This window comes from Phascolarctos cinereus, unplaced genomic scaffold (genome assembly GCF_003287225.1).
Source record: "Phascolarctos cinereus isolate Bilbo 61053 unplaced genomic scaffold, phaCin_HiC Scaffold_5;HRSCAF=322, whole genome shotgun sequence".
Taxonomy (NCBI): domain Eukaryota; kingdom Metazoa; phylum Chordata; class Mammalia; order Diprotodontia; family Phascolarctidae; genus Phascolarctos; species Phascolarctos cinereus.
This window is the reverse complement of record NW_027555958.1, coordinates 77,895,123-77,919,381: the sequence shown is the minus strand read 5'-3', so window position 1 is coordinate 77,919,381 and position 24,259 is coordinate 77,895,123. Positions and strand designations below refer to the sequence as shown.

Here is a 24,259-nt window from a genome sequence, read left to right as displayed (position 1 = left end):
GTGTGGTTATACACCTTTCTAGGTTTCTTCACTTTCCTAACCTGTAAGAGGGGGCTAATAATCACACCACCCAAAAACCCAAAAAGGTTGTTGTGAGAAAAGAACATTGTAAACTACAAAATAATAGGCTATTATTACGCTTACCAGAATGTCTTCCAGTTTCATATCCAACATATCTGTGCCTGTCACATACTTCTTCCAGTCTTCTTGTTCTTGTTCCTGTTCACCCATATTATCTAGGATCAATTCAAAGAAAATCACCTTCTCGGAAATGGTGCTGAATGTATTGTCAAAGCAGAACATGTAGTCCCCAGCTTCTGTCTCCACACTGCATAAAAACACACATTTCCAGTTACGTTAGAGCCTTATCCTAGATTGATGTTAGTTACACCAACAACAGTAAATGTGTTATTCATGATAACTGGAGAAATAACTTTAAGTGATTCAAGTTTCTTATGACTGAAAAATGAGAAAAATATATTTAATAATAGTCCAGGTCTGGTTACCATTTATCTTGTGAATTTTGAGAAATATCAGTCAATGCTTGTTAAAAACAAATCATCTTCTGTAACTCAATTTTTTGGGGGAAAAAAAGATAAAAATCTAAAACGTGCATTAAAAACATAATATTTCAGTGACATTTGATATTTGTGCTGTTTTGAATGATTTCTATTCAGTTTAATCCAAATATGAATAAGCTACTAAATAGAACCATCTTAGTTCTAAGATGGAGACTGGTGTGAGCCATTTTCTCCAAAAGGGCGCAACACTTTACACTAAAGGTTCTGAGGCTTGTTTGTATCATGGTCCTCTCTGGTGTCTGGTGAAGCCTATGGACCTTTTTTCAAAATAAAAAAACAAGTTCATGGACAGATTAAGAATTCCTTCTTTAAAGCATGTCTACACACAATTTTTTTTAATACTCCTGAAGACCAGTATGGGCAGCTAGGTGGCACAGTGGATAGCTCGCTGGGCCTGGAGTCAGAAAGACTCCTTTTCCTGAGTTCAAATCTGGCCTCAAATACTTTCTAGCTACGCGACTCTGGGCAAGTCACTTAACCTTTTTTGTCTCAGTTTCTTCATCTGTAAAATGAGATGGAGAAGGAAAAAGAAAACCACCCCAGCATCTTTGTCAAGCAAATCCCAAATGGGGTCACAAAGAATTGGACACAACAGATACAACGGAACAAGACCAGTAATCCACATATATAGAAACATTCACACAATTAGGATTTTAGAGTTGGAAAGGACCTTAGAGTTTACCTAACCTAACCTCCTCATTTTACCAATAAGGTAACTGAGACCCAGAGAATCAGGACACAGACCTCAACTACATGACCTTTCCTCTAGCAACACCCAGTAACTGTGGAGCAGGAGCAGATAAACCTAGAGAGAGTGAGGATTTTCAAGTTGGCAATAGTCAGGACAGTGGTGGCAGTAAATAGTGAGAGAAAAAAGCAGCAGCAGACCATGGGGTCAAACCTGGGTACTGAGGCAACTTAAGAAGGGGGAACTCGAGGGAACAATGCTGGACTCAAGAGGACCTGGGTGAAATTCTAGCTCTAGCAATTCTATGGGCCTTATTTTCCTCATCTGTAAAATAAGGAAGTCAGACTAGATGACCTCTGAAGTCCCTTCTGGCTCTAAATCTATCATCCTGGCTCAGGGTCCAGTGTTTCCCCCCCTAAATCATGTTGTCTTTTATTTGCTTTTAAGCTAACTGCTTAAAGCAGGGTTCTTAACCTGGAGTGCACAGAAGGGGTCTGGAGGTAGATTTCCAGGGTCTATGAATTTAGAGAGGGAAAGAAAATTACATCTTTCGTTTTGCTAACCTCTAACTAAAATTAAGAATTTCCTTCAATTATTTAAAAACATTATTCTGAGCAGACCACAGGCTCTACCAGACTGCCAAAGGGGTCCATGATACAAAAAAGGTTAAGAATTCCTGGTATAAAAGTATAATCACTTTGGAAAAACAATTCATGGCAAACTAAGGTAAGATTCTATTTAGCAACCTAATCACATTTGGATTTGACTGAATAGAAATCACTTAAAATAGCACAAGGGATCTAGCTCTAGCCAGAAAGGTCAGCTCCACCTGTGTGTGCATATGTGTTTGTGTGAAGGTAATGGTTAATATTAACCCTGTCACTTCAGACTCAAAAGCAGCTTGCTCTAGGACAGAAAGATCATACATCTAGAAGGAAATTCAGAGGCCTCAAACCATCTGGTCAAAGGACTGCCTAATTAAGGTTCAGAGAGGTTCGCTGCCAGATTGACCACAAGGAGATGGACTGTTTGGCCACATAGTAAAGTAGGCAGTGACCTATGTTGGTAGACAGGGTACCTCCACCAAAGTTGTAGGTGCCTGAAACATTTAAATATCTGCCCAGAACACTTAATTTTGAACTCTATTTCCATTCTCAACCTTTTGCCCATTACAAACCTCTCTTAAATATCTTTATCAACACATCAGATCACTGTAGTAAAGACATACCTTTTTGTCAGCCCAAACCTTTTATTTTCCCTCTTGCTACTTCAGAGCTCATTTGGTCATGTATTAATGGCCAAATCCTATGGTTCTGCTTCTATCTACCAACCTAAATAATCTCTATCTTTCCCTCAGGTGTTTCATACTTTTATCTATGATTACTACCAGATTGCGGTTATTGGCTTGGCAGCCCACACCTCTCCAATTATTTAAATTCATCTTTTCTGGCCTTTTTGTGGCTCAGAGTATAATGGCTGACCTTGAAGAATCCTCCTAACTACAGTATTTTGTGATTACTGTGCCCACTTTCAGGCTTCTATGGTTCTTGATGCCCTCCTCAATAGGAACATCTCATTCTTATCTTCTAAGATTAACTTGATACTTTTATCTTCTCCTATTTCCCAGGCATGACCTTTGTGCCAGAATAATGAGGTGTAATTATAAAGTAACAACTGATTTTAAAAATCCAAATGAGTACCGTCCCCTTCAAGTTACCACTGGAAACCATATACTCGCTTTAATGATTCTACAATGGCTCAGAGAATTTTCTGAAATCGTCTCAGGGCCTATGGCACTCTTTTGTACGTGCTCTGGGGTGGTATATCATCAGCCTTTGAGGAGATGTTGGATTCTTTTTAGAAACAACCATCAGTTACTTGGAATCTTATCTGACAGCTAGCAAGGCGTTGGAAGGTTTGCAGAGAGCATCTTGTATACTATTTCATCTGATCCTCACAAAAAACTTTGTTGTGAAGTAAATAGATAAGGAAACCGATGCTGAGAAAGGATAAGTGACTTGCCCAGGGTCACACAGCTGGCAGGTGTGTAAGGAAGTATCTGAGGACGGATTCAAACTCAAGTCTTTCTGATTCCAAGTCCAGTACTCTGACCCACTGTGTCACCTCGTTGCCTGACTGTTGAATAGGTAAGGGCTGAGTTGGATACCACTGTTTCTGCTTAAAACACAAAACCTTCCAATAATGTGTGACAAGAAGGTAAAGATTGATTTCCCTGCAAGCTGACTCTGGATGTAATCAGACAATGACTGGTTCTATGAATAAATCATCTCTGTGTAAATTGCATCATGGTATGTGTTATTGGTCAAAACGAAAATCAGCCTATCAACTGTATCGCACCAGAGTTCACTGCCATTATCTTGCCCAATTAACTGGCAACCTAAACAGCTTACTTACCTATGGACTCCATCTGATTTTCTCTGTTCAAAAACAATGGTTTTACCTTCTGGAGATGTAAGATGGAAATCGATGTCTAATCCTGCTCCATCTAAAACCTGTGAAGAGAAGAGAAGTAAAAGACTCATTTAAAATACTGAAAAAAAGTTTTATAAAGTAGTTTTCATATGGAATGCCTTTAATGTCATGAAAAATGTAATTATTCTACAGTTTCATAATGTGAATTATGGAAATATTCCACAATATACATTAATCTAGTACAAAGGATGAATTGGAGAGGGGTGGAGAAGACTGGGATAAAAATACCTATTAGAATTTATTGTAATAGTCCAAGCATGTAGTAATAAGGGCCTTTAAAAGATTGGCGGTAATGGAGGGAATAGATGTGAGAGAAAATGTGGCAGTCAAATGAATAAGGCTTGGCAAAGACTGGACACAGGAGGTATGGAAGAAGTAAAGGTTAAAGATGACAAAACCAAGGTTTTAACAGTGACATGAACAGGAGCAGGTTTGGGGGGAAACTCAACTAAACACGATTCTGGTAATGCTGGGCCAGAGGTGCCAGTAGAGAGCATCGATTGTCTTGATGATATCTTGTAGATAGGCAGGGATGTGGGTCTGGAGCAGTTAGGCCTAAAGATACAGATTTGGGAATCGCCTGAATAGAAATGAATGAAATTGCCAAAATATATACATATATATGAAGAAAAGAAGGTGGCCAAAGACTGAACAATATGCAAAACCAATATTAAGGAATCAGGTAGACAAAGAGTAGCCAGCAAAAGAGAAAGAAATGGTTTAAAAGGTGGGAGAAAACCAAAATAGTATATTGTTTCAAAATCCAAGTGGGTTTTCAAGTGTTAAATGCTACAGAGAAGTTGTGGATGAGGACCAACAAAAGTTCACCAGATCTGATGAAAAAAGGAGCCATTGGTGACCTCTGAAAGAATAGTTATTATACCAGAGTTGTGGGGAGAGTAGCTAGATTGTAAGGATCTGTAAAAAGAGAGTAAACAACTGTATACCCATCCAGTATGTTATTGCTAGATTAACCTTTCTAAAACAGCATTTTTCTATCACATCACTGCTCTGCTGAAAACTCTTCAATGGCTCCCCATTACCGATGGGATAAAACCCAGTTACTTGGTCCAGACTTCAAACCTTCCATAATCTGGTCCCTACCTACTTAGGATCCTATTTCTTCTAATTTTATTTCCAAAAAGCTACAAATATTTTATAACCAGATGGTGTTTCTTCTGATGATGTTCAAATTTTCTGAAAAGTCAAGATGCCAAATCGAGCAGCTTTTGATGGACAGGATCCATTATCAGCTTAGGCTGGCAGCCAAGGTCTCTGATAAAAATTAATCAGAAAGCAATAAAGTACTACCAATATTCTATTTTTTAAAAAGGATTTTTCTAGTAATCCCAATATCCACTGACTTTTTATATAGTGTCCAAATAGCTAACTGGAGTCATAAAATGGCATAAGGCAGCAGCTTTCCTTAATCAATACCATTTGCATGAGGTCTTTTCTTATTTGAAAAACACCACCACGACGACTACTAACCCCCAAAACAAGTGAAGGACTGGTTGGTGTTTGTTTCCTGATTTGCACGTATAACCAGATGTCACATATGCAAGTGCACCTGAGTTTCTGTGAGAAGGAACAAGTCTTTTCCTTCCCATGGGCACTAACCAGCCCAATTTCAGTTTCATTTCATATTTTTTTCTGCTACGTGCAAGTGTATAAGCTTGATCTTATACTTTACTTTTGAGCCTGTAAGCTCTCCAGAAGAAAGAAAAACATGGCTGTTACGTCCTTTACGAGAACTTTCTGATTATTCAGTTCCCTATGCATTCCCTCTTTATGCACAAGGGTAAACCAACTCCCTCCCTAAATCCTACAGTACATTCAATCTTATCTTCATCCACCTCAGCCATCTCTCTCCAACATCCCGCTCCAGATCTGCTCTTCTGTTCTATTGTACTCTCTGGAACTCCTGTTCTATAATTAACAAATTTTCCTTAATTTTATACTTCATTATTTTCTGGTTCTTCCATCTTTTGGCTCTCATAGAAATGTAGCTCTGGAAAACCAAGGATTTTTTTTCTCTCCTAAAAGAATAACTGGGGCAGCTTTGTGGTGCAGTAGATAGAGCTCCAGCCTTGGAGTCAGGAGAACCTGAGTTCAAATCCGGCCTCAGACACATGACACTTACTAGCTGTGTGACCCTGGGCAAGTCACTTAACCCTGATTGCCTCACCAAAAAAGAAAAAAACAAACAAAAAAAATAAAAGAATAACTTAAATTCTTGCCTCGCCTTGCTAGCAAGGTCATTTCAGAAGGTGGAAGAAATAATTAGCAGAGCTGGTAATTAAGACCTGATTCTGATTAAGAACTGTTAAATAAAGAGGAAACAGAAAAACTGAAAGAGAAGACTATCTGGTATATTTAATCATGGTCTGAAGTCTACTTTAGATTTTAGGACACCATATTTCAAAAGGTTCAAAGAAAAAATTGATTTGATTACATAGTCTTATCATCAATTAATTAAACTCTAATCTACCGTATACAATAGATGGAAGCAGGTACGTATAATCAATGGTGAATACAAGAAAATAGTAAGAACCATCACAAATATTACTGTTTTACTTGTTTTGTTTTTTGTTTTGGCTTTTTTTGGCTAGGCAATGGGGTAAAGTGACTTGCCCAGGGTCACACAGCTAGTAAGTGTTATGTGTCTGAGCCCATTTGAACTGAGGTCCTCCTGACTCCAAGGCTGGAGCTCTATCCACTGCACCACCTAGCTGCCCCACTTTTTTTTTTTTGATCCAGAATTATGACTTCATTGATGTAGTGAGCTTTCAATGAGGAAACTCCCTTTACCAATAGTTGAGCAATGCTCAAGCTGATAAGCATCTATGAAGCCTCTTTTATGTGCCAGACACTGTGCTCAGTGCTGGAGATACAAAGAAAGGCAAAAGACAGAAGGCAAAAGCTCTCAAGGAGCTCACAGTTTAATGGGGGGAGACAATATGTAACTGTACAAACAAGATATACACTTTAAACTACTTTAAAACATATAACCTTACAGAGTTGCTGGGGCATTAGCTTGCATGGGTTTAACTATCATCTTTATAAAGATAACTCCCAAGTAACATATACATACACACATACACACATGTATATGTGTGTGTATATATATACACACACACACACACATATACATATATATACATACATATGCACATATACATATACATAGATAGATAGATAGATAGATAGATAGATAGATAGATAGATAGATATATGTACACAGAGAGAGAGAGAGAGAGAGAGAGAGAGAGAGAACCAGTTTCTTCTCAGAGCACTATAGAGGACATTTCAAACTACATGACCTAAAGAGATATTTCAAACTCAATAAATCAAAAATTAATTCATCTTTCCCCCAAAACTCTTTCTCTCTCAAACCTCCCAATTTCTGACAGGCACCACCATCCGTTCAGGATCTTGAGTATAATTCTCAACTCTTCATCCTTGTTCACCGCACATCTGGTGCCAAATCCTGCCATTTCTATCTATACAACACCTCTTGTATTCAAACCTTTCCTTCCACTCACACAGCTACTACCTTAGTTGGGCCGTTATCACCTCTCATATGGATTACTGCAAGGACCACCTAGATGGCCTCCCCGACTCAAGTCTGTCTCCACTCCAGTGTCTCCTACACAATAAACCAAAATAACTTTCTTTAAGAGCAGATCAGATCGTGTGATTTCCCTATTCAATCAAACCCTCTATTACCTTTAGGATCAAATAGAGATCCCTCTATTTAGTTTTTAAAGCACATCAAAATCTGTCTCCAACCCATCTTTCCCCAACCCCTCTATGGACATTATCCTCCTCCCCACCCACCCAGCCCACTCCCAAACTTTGGAATACAGACAAATTGGCTTCTCTATGTTCCTTACTCCATTCCCATCTCCATCCCTTTGAAATGGTGGTCCCTTATGCCTGGAACGCATCTACCAAAGTGCTGGAGTTCTTCCTTCCATTTGTATATATTTGTGTCTATTCATTTTATGTTTATGATACGTACTGGGTATCTACTCCATTAGAAGGTAAGCTCCTTCTGAGTAGGCATTCTTGTACCTCCAGAGCCTAGCACAATGCCTGGCACACTGTGGGGGCTCAAAAGGTGATTGTTGATTAATACTGACTGAGAGCTTGTCACTTCACGTCACACAGGCAGTATGTGTCTAAGAAAGGATTGGAGCTCAGATTTTCCTCCCAGCTCTCTATTTACTATATCATCCTCTCTTTCAAGAACAGTATTAGGAATACTAAAACAGTGAATAAGCTGAGGCTTATAAAAATGCCATTGAAAACCAAAATGAATTTTTAAAGCCATGCTAGGCACAGAAAAAACAAAAAAAAACCAGTTTTTTTTCGAGTATGTGGTGCAACATGAATGAACTACAGACAAAGAAAACTATTCAACTATTCTGCTTCGGTCAGTTCTCTACCAAAGAAAACAATTTTCGGATTGGAAAAGAATTGAATAAATTGTTGGTGAAGAGGAACTGAAGCTCAAAATAAGTGAAGAGTTGATGAGAGCTCCCTGCTGCCCTGTTCAGTCATTTTCCCTCTCTAAGACCCCATTAGGAGTTTTCTTGGCAAAGACACTGGACTGGTTTGTCATTTCCTTTTCCAACTCATTTTAGAGATGAGGAAATTGAGGTAAACAGGGTTCAGTGACTTGCCCAGGGTCACACAGCTAGTAAGTGTCTGAGGCCACATTTGAACTCAGGAAGATTAAGTTTTTCTGACTCCAGGTCTGGTACTGTATCCACTGTGCCACCAAGCTGCCCGTACTGGGATTAAGGAATCCTAAAAAATTACTGAAAACACACACACACAGGGAAAACCTCCCAGCACAACCAATTAAAAAAGTGAAAATATGTGCAATGTGCATTTATGGACCTCCCATTTTTGCAGAGGGGTGAGTTAGGAGCATCTTCTAGATCTTTTGAGCCATGCTTCCTATTTTATAATTTTGCAACATCCACTTTTTTAAATAGGATTTTATTTTTCCAATTTCATGTAAAGACAATTTTTAACATTCATTGAAGAAGAATTTTGAGTTCCAAAGTTTCTCTCCCCCCACCCCCGCTCCATTTGATATGGGTTATTTTTTCACAATCATGTCAAACCCATTTCCATATTAGTCAGCAACATTCACTTTTGAAAATGTCCCTATTTTTACTGTGCTATCACCATTCTTCACTCAGCCAGGTTCACAAGCTTGGAGCCATCCTCAATGCCTTCCTTTCCTCTCATCCCTCATACCCCATCAGTTATTAAGTCTACCTCCATAATACAGTCTTCATGTGTTTTCCATTCACAAACCTCATTTTCCATGCACACATCAACATGAGTAAGGCCCTTATCTCCCTCACAGCCTCCTAGCTCTTCTGCTTCCAGGTCTCCCCCTTCTCTAATCCATCCCCCACATAAATTGTGATTATGTCACTAAATCCCCTTATAAAAAACCAAACCAAACCAAACCTTCAGAGATGTTTTCCTATAAGCTCTAGAAGAGAGGGGTTAGCTTGAGGTCTATGGAGTACCAAGGTATCTGTGGGCAGATTTCCAGGCATCTGTAAACTTGGATAGGAAGAACATCACTATCCTTATTTTCATTAATATCTAACTGATATGTGGCATTTCCTTCAATTATGATTTTTTAAAAAAATCACTGTTATTCTGAGGAAAAGTCCCTAGGCTTCACCAGACTGCCAAAGGGGTCCATAATACAAAAAAAAGTGAAGACCTGTAGCTTCTGGCTACCACTCACAGTTCTTGGCTCAGATTTTAAGGCCTTCCATAATCTGGCCAACCCACTTTTCCAGACTCATTTCACATTGCCTTCACAAACCCTTCATTCACTTTACATTCCAGCCAAACCAGACTACTTTTGTGAACTTGACACTCCATTTCCTGCCTCAGAAGTCACAAAAAGACCTCCCTCCCACTTTCTTCCTCATCTCTGCTTCTCAGAATCCTTATTACCTTTTTTCAAGGCTTAGTTCTTTTCAGTCTCTGATCCCCCAAGTAGTTAGTCATCTCTCCTGCCTCAACTTAGACTTGCTTATCTATTTGCATCAGAATATAAATTCCTTGAGGGTTAAGGACTATTTTTTTTCTTTCTTAGTCCCAACACCTAGTACAGTGTCAGGATACATAGAAGATTCATTAATAAATTTTTATTGAAATGAATTCAAGCTGCAGGGGGAGAGATTTTGGATCAATATAAAGAAGAAAGTTCCTAGACATTTAGAGCTGTCTCAAAATGGAATGGTCTGTTTTGTGATGTAGTGAGTTCTACTGGCTCGGTCACTTAGTAATGCTGAAGAGGAAATTCATATATTGGCTACAGACTGAATTAAATGACTTCTGAAATCTCTTCAAACTTTGAAAGTTTTATAGTTACATAATTTTATACCCTTCACAGTACATCCACAGTGCTATGTACCTAACAGACATTAAAAATAATTCTTTACTTAAATATAAATATATCTAAGATATGAAAATTATGCTTAAGAATACAGAGAACTCTTGCCTTTTGAAAGCACACATTTAAAAAGAAAAGTGGTAGCTTTAAGGTAACCTACAAATATTGAAACAGGAAGTATATCAGAATTTTAGAAATGTCAGTGGTGGGGCAAGATTCTGAAGCAGAGGCATTCATTGGAATGACCTATCTTACTATATAAATCCTTGTCAGGTTCAGGCTATCACAACGAAGAGCAGGATGACTTAGGAAGGATTTTGGTCGTCTCAAGGTTAGAAAGATTCGAGGTTCTATCGCTCCTCGCTCCACTGTAGAGGATGCTCTAAAATGTCTAATCTGAGTCTTTTGCCCTTATCTGCCCATGTCCCTTCCTGTGTAAAATGGGTTATATATAGGTTGGAGTTGAAGGTCTCTTTAAAAGCCTGTTGAAATGGTACAGAAGATCACTTCCCGCTGATCTGCTCTGCCTCAAAGCTCTTGTCAAGAGTTCTAAGGAATCCACCAAGTTTCCTTCATCATTCAGGACCGTGAGTAAAGGGAACTGAAACTGCTGAAACAAATTTAAAGCAACTATTCCTCCCATAACTTAAAATACTGTTTACTACACTGACTTACTCTCTAGAACAAGGCATACTTGTATAACTAGTGCCATGTTGGATAAAAGTTCACACTGTTGGAACTATCCGGAAAAAGAGCCCGAGGCCTACACTTGCTAAGTGAAGTTGGAGTGGGAGCTGTTATGTAAACTATAAAAAAAGGGAAACAGAGACAGGATGAAAGTAAGATAAAACAAGAATGTGACTAGATTTTTGCAATTCTAAGTGCCAATCTAACTAAAGAAAAAGTCTTGCTTTTATCAAAAAGTATTTGATTCAGGGGTCATAAAAGGCGCTGCCTGTAACAAGTGGGGAGCCTCTGGCTTGAGCACCAGATAGGACCTACTAACATCTTCCTCTAATACCTCAGGGAGGTGTGGAAGTGACCCTAGTTTCTTTTTATTTAAAAAATAAATTTTATTGTTGCTTTTTGTTTTTATTTCCCAATTATTTCTGAACACACACACATACATATATCAAACACATATATTATGAACAACCACTTTAATAAGGAGAAACAACTAAGGAAAAAAGATCTAATGTGAGGTCCAATCTGACAAAGGCTACATCCTTGTGCCCCAACGGTCTCCCAAGGAAGAAAGGTGGTTTGCTCTATTTCCATGATTCTCCCCCCAGTTATGCAGCTTCCTCATAGTCACCTTAGCATTTAAACTTGTGTTGTCACTGAGTGGATGCTTCTTTTGGTTCTGCTTATTTATTTTACTCTATGTCAGTTTAATGAGTCTGATTCTTAAAAACTCTCCTGACAAAGTGCAAGGTCTGGCAGGCCCTAAAGCTGGAAGGATTTTGGCAATACCTGATGGGTATACTGTACCAGAAGCAGTCTAGTTAAGTTAAACTCATCGCCAGAGTACTGCTGATCTGGTGATTATTTTTTCTACCACAGTATTATAAGTTGAAGGAAGAACCTACTGGTAAAATCAAAGCTCTCTGAAGTAATGAAGGAAGAACTATAATAACAGCTTACATGGTAGAGAGCTTTAAGTTTTGCCAAGCACTTTACAGACATTATCTCATTTGATTCTCACAGCTCTTTAAGGTTGGCAGGCTATTATTATCTGCACATGACAGAAGAGGAAACTGAAACTCCAGAAGGGGAAGAGAAGTGCCCAGAATCTTAAGATTTTATACAAAAATAGGGTCCTCACATTTTCATTAGACTTGGAATGGGAAAACAGGGAAATATAGCATGTTTAGTTTGACATTACAAATATTAGTGGAATGAGCATTTTTTCCCCAATTAATGTAATACATGAGAATTTGGGTTCAGCCCTGATAATCCAACACAATAAATCTGGCAGTATCCATGATAAATTCTCTACTAATTCTTCTGGTCTTTGGTTGGAGGTCAAAGCAAAAAGAGAACATCCGAACTGGATCTTCCTCAAGAAGAGATAATAGCAAGTCTAAATTACAGTATGTATTATGTAGGATATTTTTAAGAGGGGCCAAAATAAGTTTTTTCTGTGTTACTAGAAACTTCTCTCATGTTCCCCAACACAGCTGTCCAGGACAAGGAGTTGGCACACTTCTTATTCCCCACTGTCGCATCTGGCATGTCTAGATCCTTACTTTGTGCCACCATCACTCAGTAGACTCTCCTCCTCTGATGTTCATCCTCCCCCCTTCATCCCATCTGTCTCACCCAAACTACATCCTGGTTGATACCATCTACCAGCCTCTATGTTATACTCCCTCCAGGGCTTGTATCATAGATTCTCTCCATTCCAATCTCTGCTCTCATGCTCAAGGACTTTGATATTCATAATGATGTCCCTGGATGCCCAGTTAAGTTCATTAACCTCACTTCTCATGACTTACAATTTTAGTATCTATCTCAGCTATTCACAGGGTTGGTAATATCTTAGCTCTCAAAAGCTAGATAAGACCTAACTACAGTACTACCATGGCCATCTATTTCCTACCTCCTTGGGGAGCTATGTGGCACAGGGGGTAGAGTGCTGGGTCTGGAGTTCAAATCCAGCCTCAGACACTTAGTAGCTGTATGACTTTGGGCACGTCACTTAACCTTGTCTAGTTTCCTCAACTGCAAAATGGGGATATTAATAGTATATACCCAACCCCTTGAAGCTTTAGCCCTACCTGCCCCATTAGAAGCCTGGGTCATGACCCAGTAAGAGGGTTCTATTTTACTGACCCTCTGAGATGTGCTTCAAAAACTCCTACTTCAGGGCAGCTAGGTGGCGCAATGGAGCACTGGTCCTAAAGTCAGAAGGACCTGAGTTCAAACCCGACCTCAGACCAAACACTTTACACTTACTAGCTGTGTGACCCTGGGCAAGTCATTTAACCCCAATTGCCAAAAAACAACAAAAAAACCCCCAAAACTCCTGCTCTTCCCCAGCCTGAGAATCTACCCAGTCCTGTTCTGCTTCATACAACAGCAGCTTATATGAAGGAAGCAGCTAGTGTCCCCTACCATTCCCATAAGAAAAAGGAGCACATTAGCTGAGAATTAATGGATTTAACAGAAGGTTTTAGGGTCCGTAGCATATCAGACCCTTACCTACAGGATCCATTACACTCAGGAGTCTCTATAGGGACACAGGTTCCACTCTGTACCCAGGGCATAAGAGGCAACATGGGCCTCCACCTTGGATCATTAATCCCAAGCAATGTAATTTCACCTCTATTCTGAATTCCACATGGGTTGCTTTCCTAAAGCCTCACTTGATTCATCTGGCCAGCTTCTGCGGCCACAGATTTCCCAGAATGGATTGGGGCATCTCATAACACTGCAAAAGACTCCTGTAGCAAATGGAGTGTGTGTGTGTGTGGGGGGGAGCCTGCCCTACCAAATCAGGAATTAGACCTCTGACCTTTACCCACAACAAAGGCAACTGTAAAAGCATCTATTTAACTTCTTGGTTAGCGTGGGATGGGATTTTGAGATGTAGCGTGGAGGTTATTCAGGAGTGTATAATTTTTATGATAAATTTATATTTTTCCCAATAAAAGTAGAAAGGAAAGACATTTATTGGAAGAAAGTGGTGTGTGGAGTGGCATTGGGAGTTTCAGGTGAAAAGAGAAGGTTCAGATCAACCCTGAGAGTAGAGCATCAACCTGGGCTGTGCCGTAGTGAGGGCCTATTTGAAATAGGTAAATATGAATTAGTAATGAAAGTGGGTGGCAAAGTGATGTGACTTTCTTCACCCATGTTTATCAGCTTGGGAAAAGGCAGATGGAATGATCCAGGCATGGGGATTGATAGGGTAAAGGGCACGGGAGTCCAGGGTGGAGGACAGTGTACATAATGGAGCTGATCAAGGTCAAGGTTGTAAAAAGAGGAAAGTGAAACCAGAACAGGGATGACTGGTTAGGGATGGGGATATTAAGGAGATATGTACTCATTGCTGAGACAGACAAGAAGGCCTCTGAAGGCCCTGCTAATTCTGAGACTCTGTGACTAGGTAAACAGAGAGTGTTGGAGGTTCTGGAAGTTTTGGTGAGAAAAAAGAATAGGTATCAGGGGATGAGACAGGGAAAGAGAGATTGAAAGGATAGAATACAAAGAGGATAATTTTATGGTTGAAAATCATGGAAGTGGGTTAATGTGGGAATCCCAGAAAGGCCTCTTGTTCTGTAACCATGCCAGAGCTAAATATCCATGTCTGGAGGCACTGAACTCCATCAGTCTCACTGCCTAGATTCACCCTTTGATAGCTGTACCTTTGCCAATAAATTGCCCCCTTCCACAGGACCATTCTTATGCAGCTCCACCCATCTACACTATGCCCAATTTGTCCCTATTCCCAGGGAACCACTCTTATCTCTGGTTAAAGTAGTCCCTCCATCAACAGCGAAAGTTTGTTTTCCTGCCCACTGTGGCCCTGTTGGCATCCACTGGATCCCTAGCTGGTACCAAAGCCACCTTCAGCACACTGCATCTGTCTGTCAGGAACCTCTTGGCAGAACTAGCCATGGGCCTGGAGTGCACAGGGAGGTTTGTCACCAGCTTCCAAATGCAGGTTGATTCCCTCACGGTATCACAAAACCTTAAGGTGCTGGATGCTCTAACGGCTGGGGGGGGGGGGCGCCCTGTGCCATCATTGAGGAGGAATATTGTTTCTGTGTCAACCCATCCTCGCCAATAGAGGAAGACCTTACTGCTCTAAACAAGCAATTGGAAGATTTATGGGATAGGGGTCAAAACATTCTAAAGCATGTTTCTCTCTCACCCTTTGATCTACTCTCCTGGTTGCCTAAAAACCTTGGTAGCATTCTCAGTTCTGCCCTTCCTGGTCTGATATTTCTTTTATTTGCTTTGCCACTTACCTTGGCATTAAACTTGTAACTTGCTTATTTTTACATAAAACAAAAATCATGTTTCAAATGAATGTTCCTTATCGGCCTCCAAGGGTTGTTCCAACCTTTTTGGCCAAAAGGAGGGGATATGGAGGGAATTATGATTTCTACCATAATCGATATGATATGTGTAATGAATATACTAACAGATTAGATTTTTCAGAATTGCCTCTCTTGTGAGTCAGATTTACAATGCAGCTTAAAATGACCAACCAAACTTGACAAGGCTCACAATCACTGCCTGTGTACTTGAAGTGAAGCGAATCAAAGGCTGTAGAACCTGTTCTCGTCACAGAGCTCTGGTCCCCATGACCTACCAAGTGTGACCCCCCCCCCAAGGACTCGAGCGATATTGCTCCCACAGAGCTCCATAATTGTACTGTTTTCCATTTGTGGGTCTGTCATGGCTCTGGGAATAATCTACCTCCCCTGCTCCCTTCTCACTGGTGATGTATGTATATAATTTCTGTCTTCACTTCAGCAAGGTGGAATTCTGATCAGGAGAATTCTTGATTTGCAAATCTGTTCCTCATAATGAAACTAATTAATGAAATGGCTACCTGATTACTGGCACTTTGCCTCTGGCCTGCTGTTTCCTCATTCTCAGGTTAGAGATTGGCTCAGTAAAATCCTGCTAACACCTTCCTCCCTTCCCTTAGCATGGCTGCCTTTTCCCCCAAGCTCCTGGGCCCTCTTTTCTTCCTTCTCTTCGTACTTTTCTGAAATCTGCTCCCTGGATTCAATGTATGCTTTCTATACAGATGGCTCATATCTATATATATTTATTTGCATTATCGAGTGCCCAATGCACACCTCAAATTCAACATGGCCAGAGCAGAACTCCATCTTCCCCTTTAAGTTCCTTTCCTCCTTCAAACTTCCCTATTTCCATATAGAGGAAGCACCTCTTGGTCACCCAAGTTCACCTTTGACATTCTTCCCTCTCTCTCAGACCTCATTTCCAATCAGATGTCTAGCCTTTTGGCTTTTACTCTAAAACATCTATTCCATTCATCTATTTCTCTCCATTCATGTGGCTACCACACGAAATGCTCATGCCTTCACCACCTCCCTCTGAACAATGCCATAATAGTCTCTAAATTGGTCTCCCTGCTTCCAGTCTCTTCTCTGTTTGCTCCATTTTCCATATGCTGCAAAAATAATCTTACGGCAAAGGTTTGATCATGTCACCTGTTTACTTGCTCAAAAAACCTCCAGTGACTCCACATTGCCATGAGGATAAAATACAAATTCCTTCTCTAACAATGAAGTCCTCATACAATCAGGGTCCTGACTACCTTTCCAACCTAATCTCATACTAGACCCAGTTAAACCAGTATACTACCTGTTCCTGGAGCTAGATGTCTCATCTCCAGCCTCTGTGTATTTGCACAAACCATCTCCACACCTGGAATGCACTACTTCCTCATCTCCACCACTCAGAATCCTTGTCTTCTTTCAAGGCTCAGTTTAGGGGGCCCCTGATCTGTGAAGCCTTCCATGAATCACAGCTCCTCCCTCTCCCCTAGGCTCTTTCCCCTCTTTTCAATTCACTATTTACCATACTATTTGCAGACCTTTTAGATTGCAAAACAGTAGAATAAATTCTTTAGAGTAGAATATAAGCCTGTTGAAGGAAGGAACTATTTTGTTCCTGACTTTTTATCTCTAGCACCTAGCAAGGTGGCTTCCTTTACATTGTAGTTGATTAATGTGTGTTGATTAAACTGAACAATTAGCCTCTGGAAAAAAAAATTCAATTTATAATTCTTTTATAAACTCATTTTGGTAAGCCTATTCTGCAGTGAGAAAATAGGCACCAGAAAATTTTTGACCTTGTTCTACATGTAGACCAAAAAAAAGTTCTTTTTTTTTACTCTTTTCTGCTTATTTTTTTTCTAATTTTAGATAGAGAAAGCTGAGCGATTCTGCTTTTACAAACTTACAAACTGAAAGGAAGCCTAGAAGTAGCATGCATTTCAAGCACACTTGGATTCTACTAACAAATACTTTGATCAGTTTGCTCTTCTGTGACTTGGCCCTGAAAACTGAAGCAAAAAACATGAATAAAGAAAAGCAAAACAGAAAAATATACTCATTTTCAGTTGCTGCCCCTAAAATTAGATGATATTATTTTCTCCTTCAATATGTTCTAAATAAGATTTTAATCAGTCTCTGGAGAAAAAGCCAAAGAAAGGGGGAGGGGGAAGGGAGAAAGTCAAAGACAAATATCCACAGAAGCTAAATCAAAGCATAAAGGCTTGACATTTGTAAGAATTTACAAATTTCTTTAAAAATTCTTAATTTTTAAAGTTAAATTCTTAAATTTCTTATGAAGGGCCGAGATTTGTTTCTCCCGTTCCCCTGCAGCGAACAAAACTCAAGCAGAAGTTGTTGACACTCTGAAAACAGGTAACACGGAAATGAGGGAGGGAAGGACGGGCTCATTCCATTAACCAAAATCTTGTAGCTGGTAGGGAAAAAAAAGAGACAACTTCCCAAAGCATCCAATTTTAAGGTAGGGATAACCCCGCATAGTCCCAAGGGAAGAATGTTTTACTGAAGCAAAAGACTTCGGTGAAGGAGAGAGCGGGAGAAATTTAGGGGAATGTCAACCCCTTCATCCAATGACCCAAAGACAACGTGTCTCACCGTCCACAGCCCTAGCATACATGCATGCAAGTGCTGGCAGGAAAAGCGACGGGCGTGTTATGAAACAAAGGGGAAAGTCATGGACAGCACCAATTCTAGCCCGGTTCCCACTGGGGCAAAGGCGGATGGTCTAGCCCGGGTCACGCCCGCTTGGCTTCCCCGCCTGCCAGATGACGCGGGGACAGGCCCCCACGTCGCACCTCCAGGAGGTGGCGGCTGCATTTAGGGGAGGCCCCTCGCCTCCCAAAATGTAGTCCGCTGACCCCATTAGTGAAGACAGAGGTGCGTCCGTCCCAGACCGTCCCAGAGGTGCGGGGGTGGGGTTAGAGGGTCATCCGGCTGTGGGCGGTCCGCAGCCGCTTACCTGGTACTCGATCTCCAGCGTGGCCTTGAGGGGCATGGGCTGATAGAAGCACTCCTTGAGGCCAGCCGGAAGGGTGATGGTGAAGTCGCTGTCCAGCGAAGGCGAGAAGCCCGACACCGCGGGCGCCAGCAGAGCCAATGGGCCCGCGGCCAAGAGCAGAGAGAAGGGGATCCAGACCCCGGGCTCGTCCATCTTGACCGAGGTTTGCAGCTGGACAGACGCGGGACCTTCCGGCTTCCTGAGGCGGTACGCGGCGTCCTCTCTTCACCGGACGCGAACCAACAGGGTCGGCTTGGTGTCTCGGGCGATATTCCACAGGTCGCCTCCCGATACCGCTCGGCCGCCCCCGCCGGCCCCACTCACAGTCTCAGCCCTAGACCTAGCAGCTCTTGTCACCAAGGACGACTCCTCGTCCGACGGTCATCGAAGCGGAATACAAGTTGGAGCCACCGCCGCTCTCTACCCGGCGCCCGAAACGTCCACGCTGCCGCCTCCGCAACCGTCCACAGCCGAAGCCTCCTGGTGAGTAAGTGCGAGAACGCACTTGGGGCGAGGACTTTGGGTAAGTTACGCCCCAATGAAGGGACCTTTCAGGTTTCCCCCTTCCGCCCGTGTCCTCTTGGGAGAATTGTGGGAAATGTAGTTCCTAGAGTCGCCGAAGGGCGCAACTTGGACGAGCCCCGTGGACTACAATCCCCGAAAGGCCTTGTGCGCTCCAGCGGCATCGCGGACGCTTTTTGCGCTTGCGCGAATAGGAGAGTCGGGAAGGAGGGTGTTTTTAACGGTTCTCGCGGCTGTTACAAACCAGATCGTGGTCGGGGTGGCGTGCGAAGGGAGCCGTAGGGCCGCAGCTCGGACCTTTTACAAAGTGGGCCTAACAGAGAGGCCGCAGCAGCTGAGGGCAGGGGAGAAACGTGTTCGCTGCTACGGGGCTAGGTTCCGTCATCAAATACTGCCCCTGTCGTGGGCGATTAGCGCTGGTCCAGGAGAGACTGAACCTGGAGCCAGGCCTGACGAGAGCGCCGTCGTCCGGGAGTCCCCGTCAGCCGGAGGGAAACCATGAACTCCGGTTCCCATCTCTCCCACGCCGCCCTCGGGTGGTCGGATCCTGATAGGATTGGCTCTCTTTCCCCGCGAAAAGGGAGAAGCCAAATTACTACTACCTTTACTTCCTCGAGGCACGTCTTTGGGTCTGGTCCAGATCGTAGTTGGGAGCTGAAGGAGAATTTCCCATCTTCTTCCTCCCCAGCTCTCAGCAGTTTCTATCCTAGAGCCTCTTTAAGGTGTGTGTGTATGTGGTGGATTCTGCCGTCCTCAGAAAGAGTAGAGTCTGAAGAATTTTGTTTGGAAGAGGGAAGGGGAAAAAATCATCTTAGTTACCATTGTCAACCGATTATATCAAGTTCTACCGGGGTTGGGTAGAGAGAGAGACAAATGTTACTGAGGCTGTGAAGGGTCAGGAAAGGCACTTCTCAGCCACAGTCACTGGTGGATGTGGGTGGGGGTAGACTGCGTCATCTTGAATAAATTCATTGTTCTTGGACTTTGAAATGACGTAGAAGAGCGGGAGGGAAATACTGATTCCTTAGGAGTCATGATCACCTTTGGATGTAATTCTACAGAAAACCAATTTAGGAATTGAGCCTGTAATAATTGTGAGGGGAAAAAAGTAACCTATCCACCTGTAAATGATCCACTAAGAATCTCTGTGTATATACGTACATACACACATATGCATAGTTCCACATGTGGACATGTGCCAATAGGCTTCAAATTTATTGGTTAATAATTAGGAGAACCAAAGGGTTTTACATTAAATATTTGTATATGTTCAAATATAGTGAAGTGGCTACCGACTTCTATTTTAGTATTGGATTCCTGTCTTTAACTTTATCCAACTTTTCCTCTATTTCCCTTTTTCTTCACAGGGAACTAGGGTAAGGCAGTATGGGTAAGGGACCTTTGGGCAACTCATTTTCTCTGGAAAAGTTCATTAAAGCCAAAGACAAATTTTGAGAATTGAAGAAAGTCCAGTCATTTCATATATTAAGAAAGAACAATGTCAACTTGCTCACTGCCAGAGTTTATTTTTTGGTGTTTGTGAAGTTACTCTGAAAATTTCCAGTGAAAATGATTTGGCATTAGTTACTAGTTATTAGGCTTGTAAACTATTTATTCCCTCACTTTTTCAATAGGTATATTGTCTCCATGTTTTTTGGAGGGAATTTTAGGGGAAGGGGTGTGATAATAAGTCCCTGACATGCTGATAAGGATGTTAAGAGGTTGTTTAAGGGGGTGAGTGAGCAATTTAATTTCAGTATTAGGAAGGAAGATGTAAAAGAATCACAGTCCTAAATTAATACAACTTCTTTATCACTCAGCTATTATTATGCAGAAAATGGTGTTTTGTGGGAGATGAATTTAGTTGGGAAAGTTTTAGTGCTCAAAAAGATGTAATGTTCATTTTAAGGTGCTGATCAGATTAACCTTTTCTAATTAGGATAGAACTTCCAAAAGTAAAAACAGTATTGACCTGAACAGTTTTGGCAGTGATGGTGACAATGTCATTAGGCTTTATTTTGTATTATCTTTATCATGACATTTTATTACATACAAAGTTCCTCAATTCCTTTTTCTCTATAAATATGTGTGATAAAGATCAAGTTTTCTATATAGGGGAATATTTGAACTAATTTTGAAAAAAAATTCAGGAAGCTACTGTTGAAAATGGTATTTATAAAGCACAAATATAAATAGATATAAAACCAAACAGTTAAAGACAAATAAGAACTTGGATTAGATAATAAATTAGTTTATCCAGCATGATTATGTCATTCAGATTTTTCATTGACTTGAAGCTTTTAAGTAATATAGAAAGTCCACTACATTATGAAAGATTTTAAAGTAGCTGAAGTTAGACATAGGTTAAACTAGTCTCAGTTTAATCTGGAGGTTACAAGTTCAAAGAATTGCTAATGTTGAACAATTTTTTACTCATACAAAATTGTATGTAATTAGAGGATAATATAGGCTTAGAAGTGGAAGGGACTTTAGAGGTAATTTAGTCCAACCCTTTCATTTTACAGGTGAGGAACTGAAGTCCAGAGAGGTTAAAGTGACTTATCAAGAAAGCTAATAGAAGAATGTGGCTTTTTTTCCCCCAGCCAAGTGGAACCCATTTCACTGGAATACTACCAGAAAGATAATGAAGAAGATCTGTTAGCAAATGTTGCTTCATTAAGAAATGAATTGGAGAAAACAGAATGGAGTTTACAGAATTTAGGAGAAGAGCTTTCTAGTAGGTAAATGATAAATAATTTCTAGAATTTTGTACGTTATGCCTAAATTTATTGTCATACCAGGAAAATTAAAAATTTTGGATGTTTTTTTCCTTCCCAACTTAGGAAAAAATAGTTAACCCACAATAAAAAATAGAAATATTTGAAAATTATTCATATTAAGAGAAAATTGTAGCATAGAATCAAATAATTTTAGATTTAGATATCTTATTTTTCTTTATAGATGAGAAAACTAAGATCTGGACATGTGGGGCCTTCATCATATCTCCCTTGAACTATTTTAATAGCCTCCTAATTGTTCTTTCTCCCTTCAGATTTTCCCCTCTTTGATCCATCCTACACATAACTGCTTAATAATCTTCCTAAGAAAAGTATGACTATGACATTCCTCTGCTTAAACAAAAAAAATCCCTTTAGTCAGGCTTTCTTTGTATAATTGTAAATTTTGTAACCTGGCATTTAAGCCACCTACAATCTGGCCGTATTCTGTTTTTCCAAACCATTTTCACATTATTTCTCTTAAAATATTTCGTGTTTCATACAAACTTGAACTGTTAGGTGTTCCCTTAACAAATCAGTCTGTCTCCTGTCCCCATGGCCAAAGTATTTTCTCATGTCTGTCTTTTAGAGTCCTTTTAACATTAGGCACCACCTCCTTTGTACCTTTGCCTGGATCCCTGAAGCTCAAAGTGCTGTCCCTTTAAACTTTCCTAGAGCACATCAATCTCCCATACCCCCTGTTGCCTTCTCTTTATGGGGTAAGCTCCTTGCAATGAGGGCAATGACTTTCACTTTTGTCTGTGCCTCTCAATTGTCTAGAAGAATGCTTTGACAGAATTTGTGCTCAATAAATGTTAGGTTTTTTTTTAAATTGTGATCTGAAATTTATGTACAAAGACTAAAGCAGGTGTTTATTTTAATACTCTAGGAGGCAAATCTCAGCTGTTCTGTAACTCAGCTTAGGTTGAGTAACTTGCCCATGGTCACAGAGAAATAGGCTTTGGACACAAGGGTCATATTCTAGCTGTTAGGCTACACTATATTTCAGCAGACTTATTATTACTGTTATTTGGATCCTAAGCAATCTGAAACATATACACTCTGGAAAATATCTAGGGTTTAAAATATAAAAACAAATTTTAATTTTTAAAGACATAAAATTTAAATAAATAGAAGAGCCAATAACTTCAAATATGTGAAGCCAATATTTCCTTTTGTTTTCTATTTTCACTTCTGTGAACTTAAGAGCTTTTTTCATGTATTTATTTAAGGACTAGAAGAATTTTTTTCTTTTTTTCTCTAGTAGTAGTCCAGGTAACAGTTCTGAGAACAGCGTCCATCCAACAAGGTTTGAGAAACTCTCAGTGGATGATCTTGTTCAGCCTTTCCACCCTGGATTTGTAAATTATTCTACTCATAAAAACATTGGTAAAATGCCTTACAGCAGTAGTGATCTGCAAAGAAAATCAAGAGACAAGGTTATTATTATTTTTAGCATTATTTGAATAAAATATTTCTTCTTTGAATGTGTTATGGTTTTTATAGAGACTGTCACTATCTGTTGTATTTCTCAGAACTCTGGTATAGTTTTGAGCACAAAGACACTACAATGCTTGTTCATATTTGCTTCCTAAAAAGTATCTGTTTTAGTGCAGTGATGTTTTCTAACTTTTGTGTATTGTTAGTTATCTTCTCTTGTATGTATGTAGTTTGTTTGCACAACTGAATTTTAGCTGCATGAAGGCAAGAGCCTTGCTATCTGTTTCCTTGTTTTCCAACCCATCTCCACCTCCACCTGTGATGCTAACTAGGGTGCTTAGAACTTGGTTTGGTGGCAGTTACCAGGAGTAATTGTTTCTTAATAGCAAACCCTATTATTACTACAATTGCTATCCTTAAGATTCAGAAATTAGTAGACACTCAGTGCTCAGTATTACCTACTTTTCCTTCACAATTTTTCAAATTCTGAGAACACCAGTAGACAGTTTTGTTTTTTAAGGAATATTCATGGCTAGTTTAGTGAACCAATTCAAGCCAGATGATAGAAGTAACTTTTGTTTACAACCTAAATTCCTACAAATGTTATGAAAGATCACAGGATTTAAGACTGGAAGTCACATCAGAGATGAAATCTAGTCTAATGCAGTTAATTTACATGTAAGGAAACTAAGGCACAAAGGTTAAACAATTTAACCAAGGTTGCACACAGGTAGTGAGCAATGTACTCTTTTTTCTGTTCTGTGGGATTCAGGAGATTGTCACATATTCTCCTAGTTAAATGCTTTATTTAGTTCTTATTTATTAATCAATGTAATTTGAAAATAGTCTGCCTAGACTGACTCTCATTTTTGGACTTATTTGTAAATAAATGGTTAGCATTCATTGACTGATAAAACTGTTGTTAATCTTTGTTTCTCATTTATAATGTATAATGAGTTTGATTTTTTAAAGTAAGATGATCCAAAATAGATGACTTTCTTTCTTGCTCTAGTCTTATGTTGTATCTTCTATCACTAACACAAGTGTGGATCAGGAAAATAAAGGCCTTCTGGAGAAACTGAATAAACTTCGGCAACATAATGCTTCTTTGATCTCTCAGAATCATATCCTAATGAATAAAATAGAATCTCTCCATTTTGAATTGACACAGTCAAGAACAAAAGTATGTATCTTAAAATGGTAAATCCTTATGTTTAGGGCAAAAGGTAACTAATCCTTTTTTACATTTCATGATTAAAGG

At 40.1% G+C, this 24,259-nt stretch overlaps 2 protein-coding genes across 6 annotated transcripts in view; one reads left to right on the top strand and one right to left on the bottom strand.

Moving 5' to 3' along the window:
* TMED5 (transmembrane p24 trafficking protein 5) overlaps positions 1–18,249 on the bottom strand; it is a 28,929-nt gene extending 10,680 nt beyond the window's left edge. Inside the window, exons 1-3 of the mRNA XM_078155014.1 lie at positions 18,221–18,249; positions 3,731–3,782; positions 145–328 (exon numbers count right to left, since the gene is read on the bottom strand). Of these exons, the coding sequence (XP_078011140.1) occupies positions 145–303 (159 nt within the window). The 5' untranslated portion in view covers positions 304–328; positions 3,731–3,782; positions 18,221–18,249. The remainder of the gene's footprint in view (positions 1–144; positions 329–3,730; positions 3,783–18,220) is intronic.
* Positions 18,225–24,259, top strand: part of CCDC18 (coiled-coil domain containing 18) — a 97,781-nt gene continuing 91,746 nt past the window's right edge. For 3 of the 5 annotated variants that reach the window (XM_020972028.1, XM_020972029.2, XM_078155013.1), the window contains exons 1-4: positions 18,225–18,742; positions 21,385–21,522; positions 22,823–22,997; positions 24,011–24,181. In XM_020972028.1, coding sequence (XP_020827687.1) covers positions 18,297–18,742; positions 21,385–21,522; positions 22,823–22,997; positions 24,011–24,181 — 930 coding nt within the window. In that variant the 5' untranslated portion in view covers positions 18,225–18,296. Of the gene's footprint in view, positions 18,743–19,064; positions 19,504–21,384; positions 21,523–22,822; positions 22,998–24,010; positions 24,182–24,259 lie in introns of those variants that run through there. The other 2 variants (XM_020972027.2, XM_020972030.2) reach the window with 2 other exon arrangements.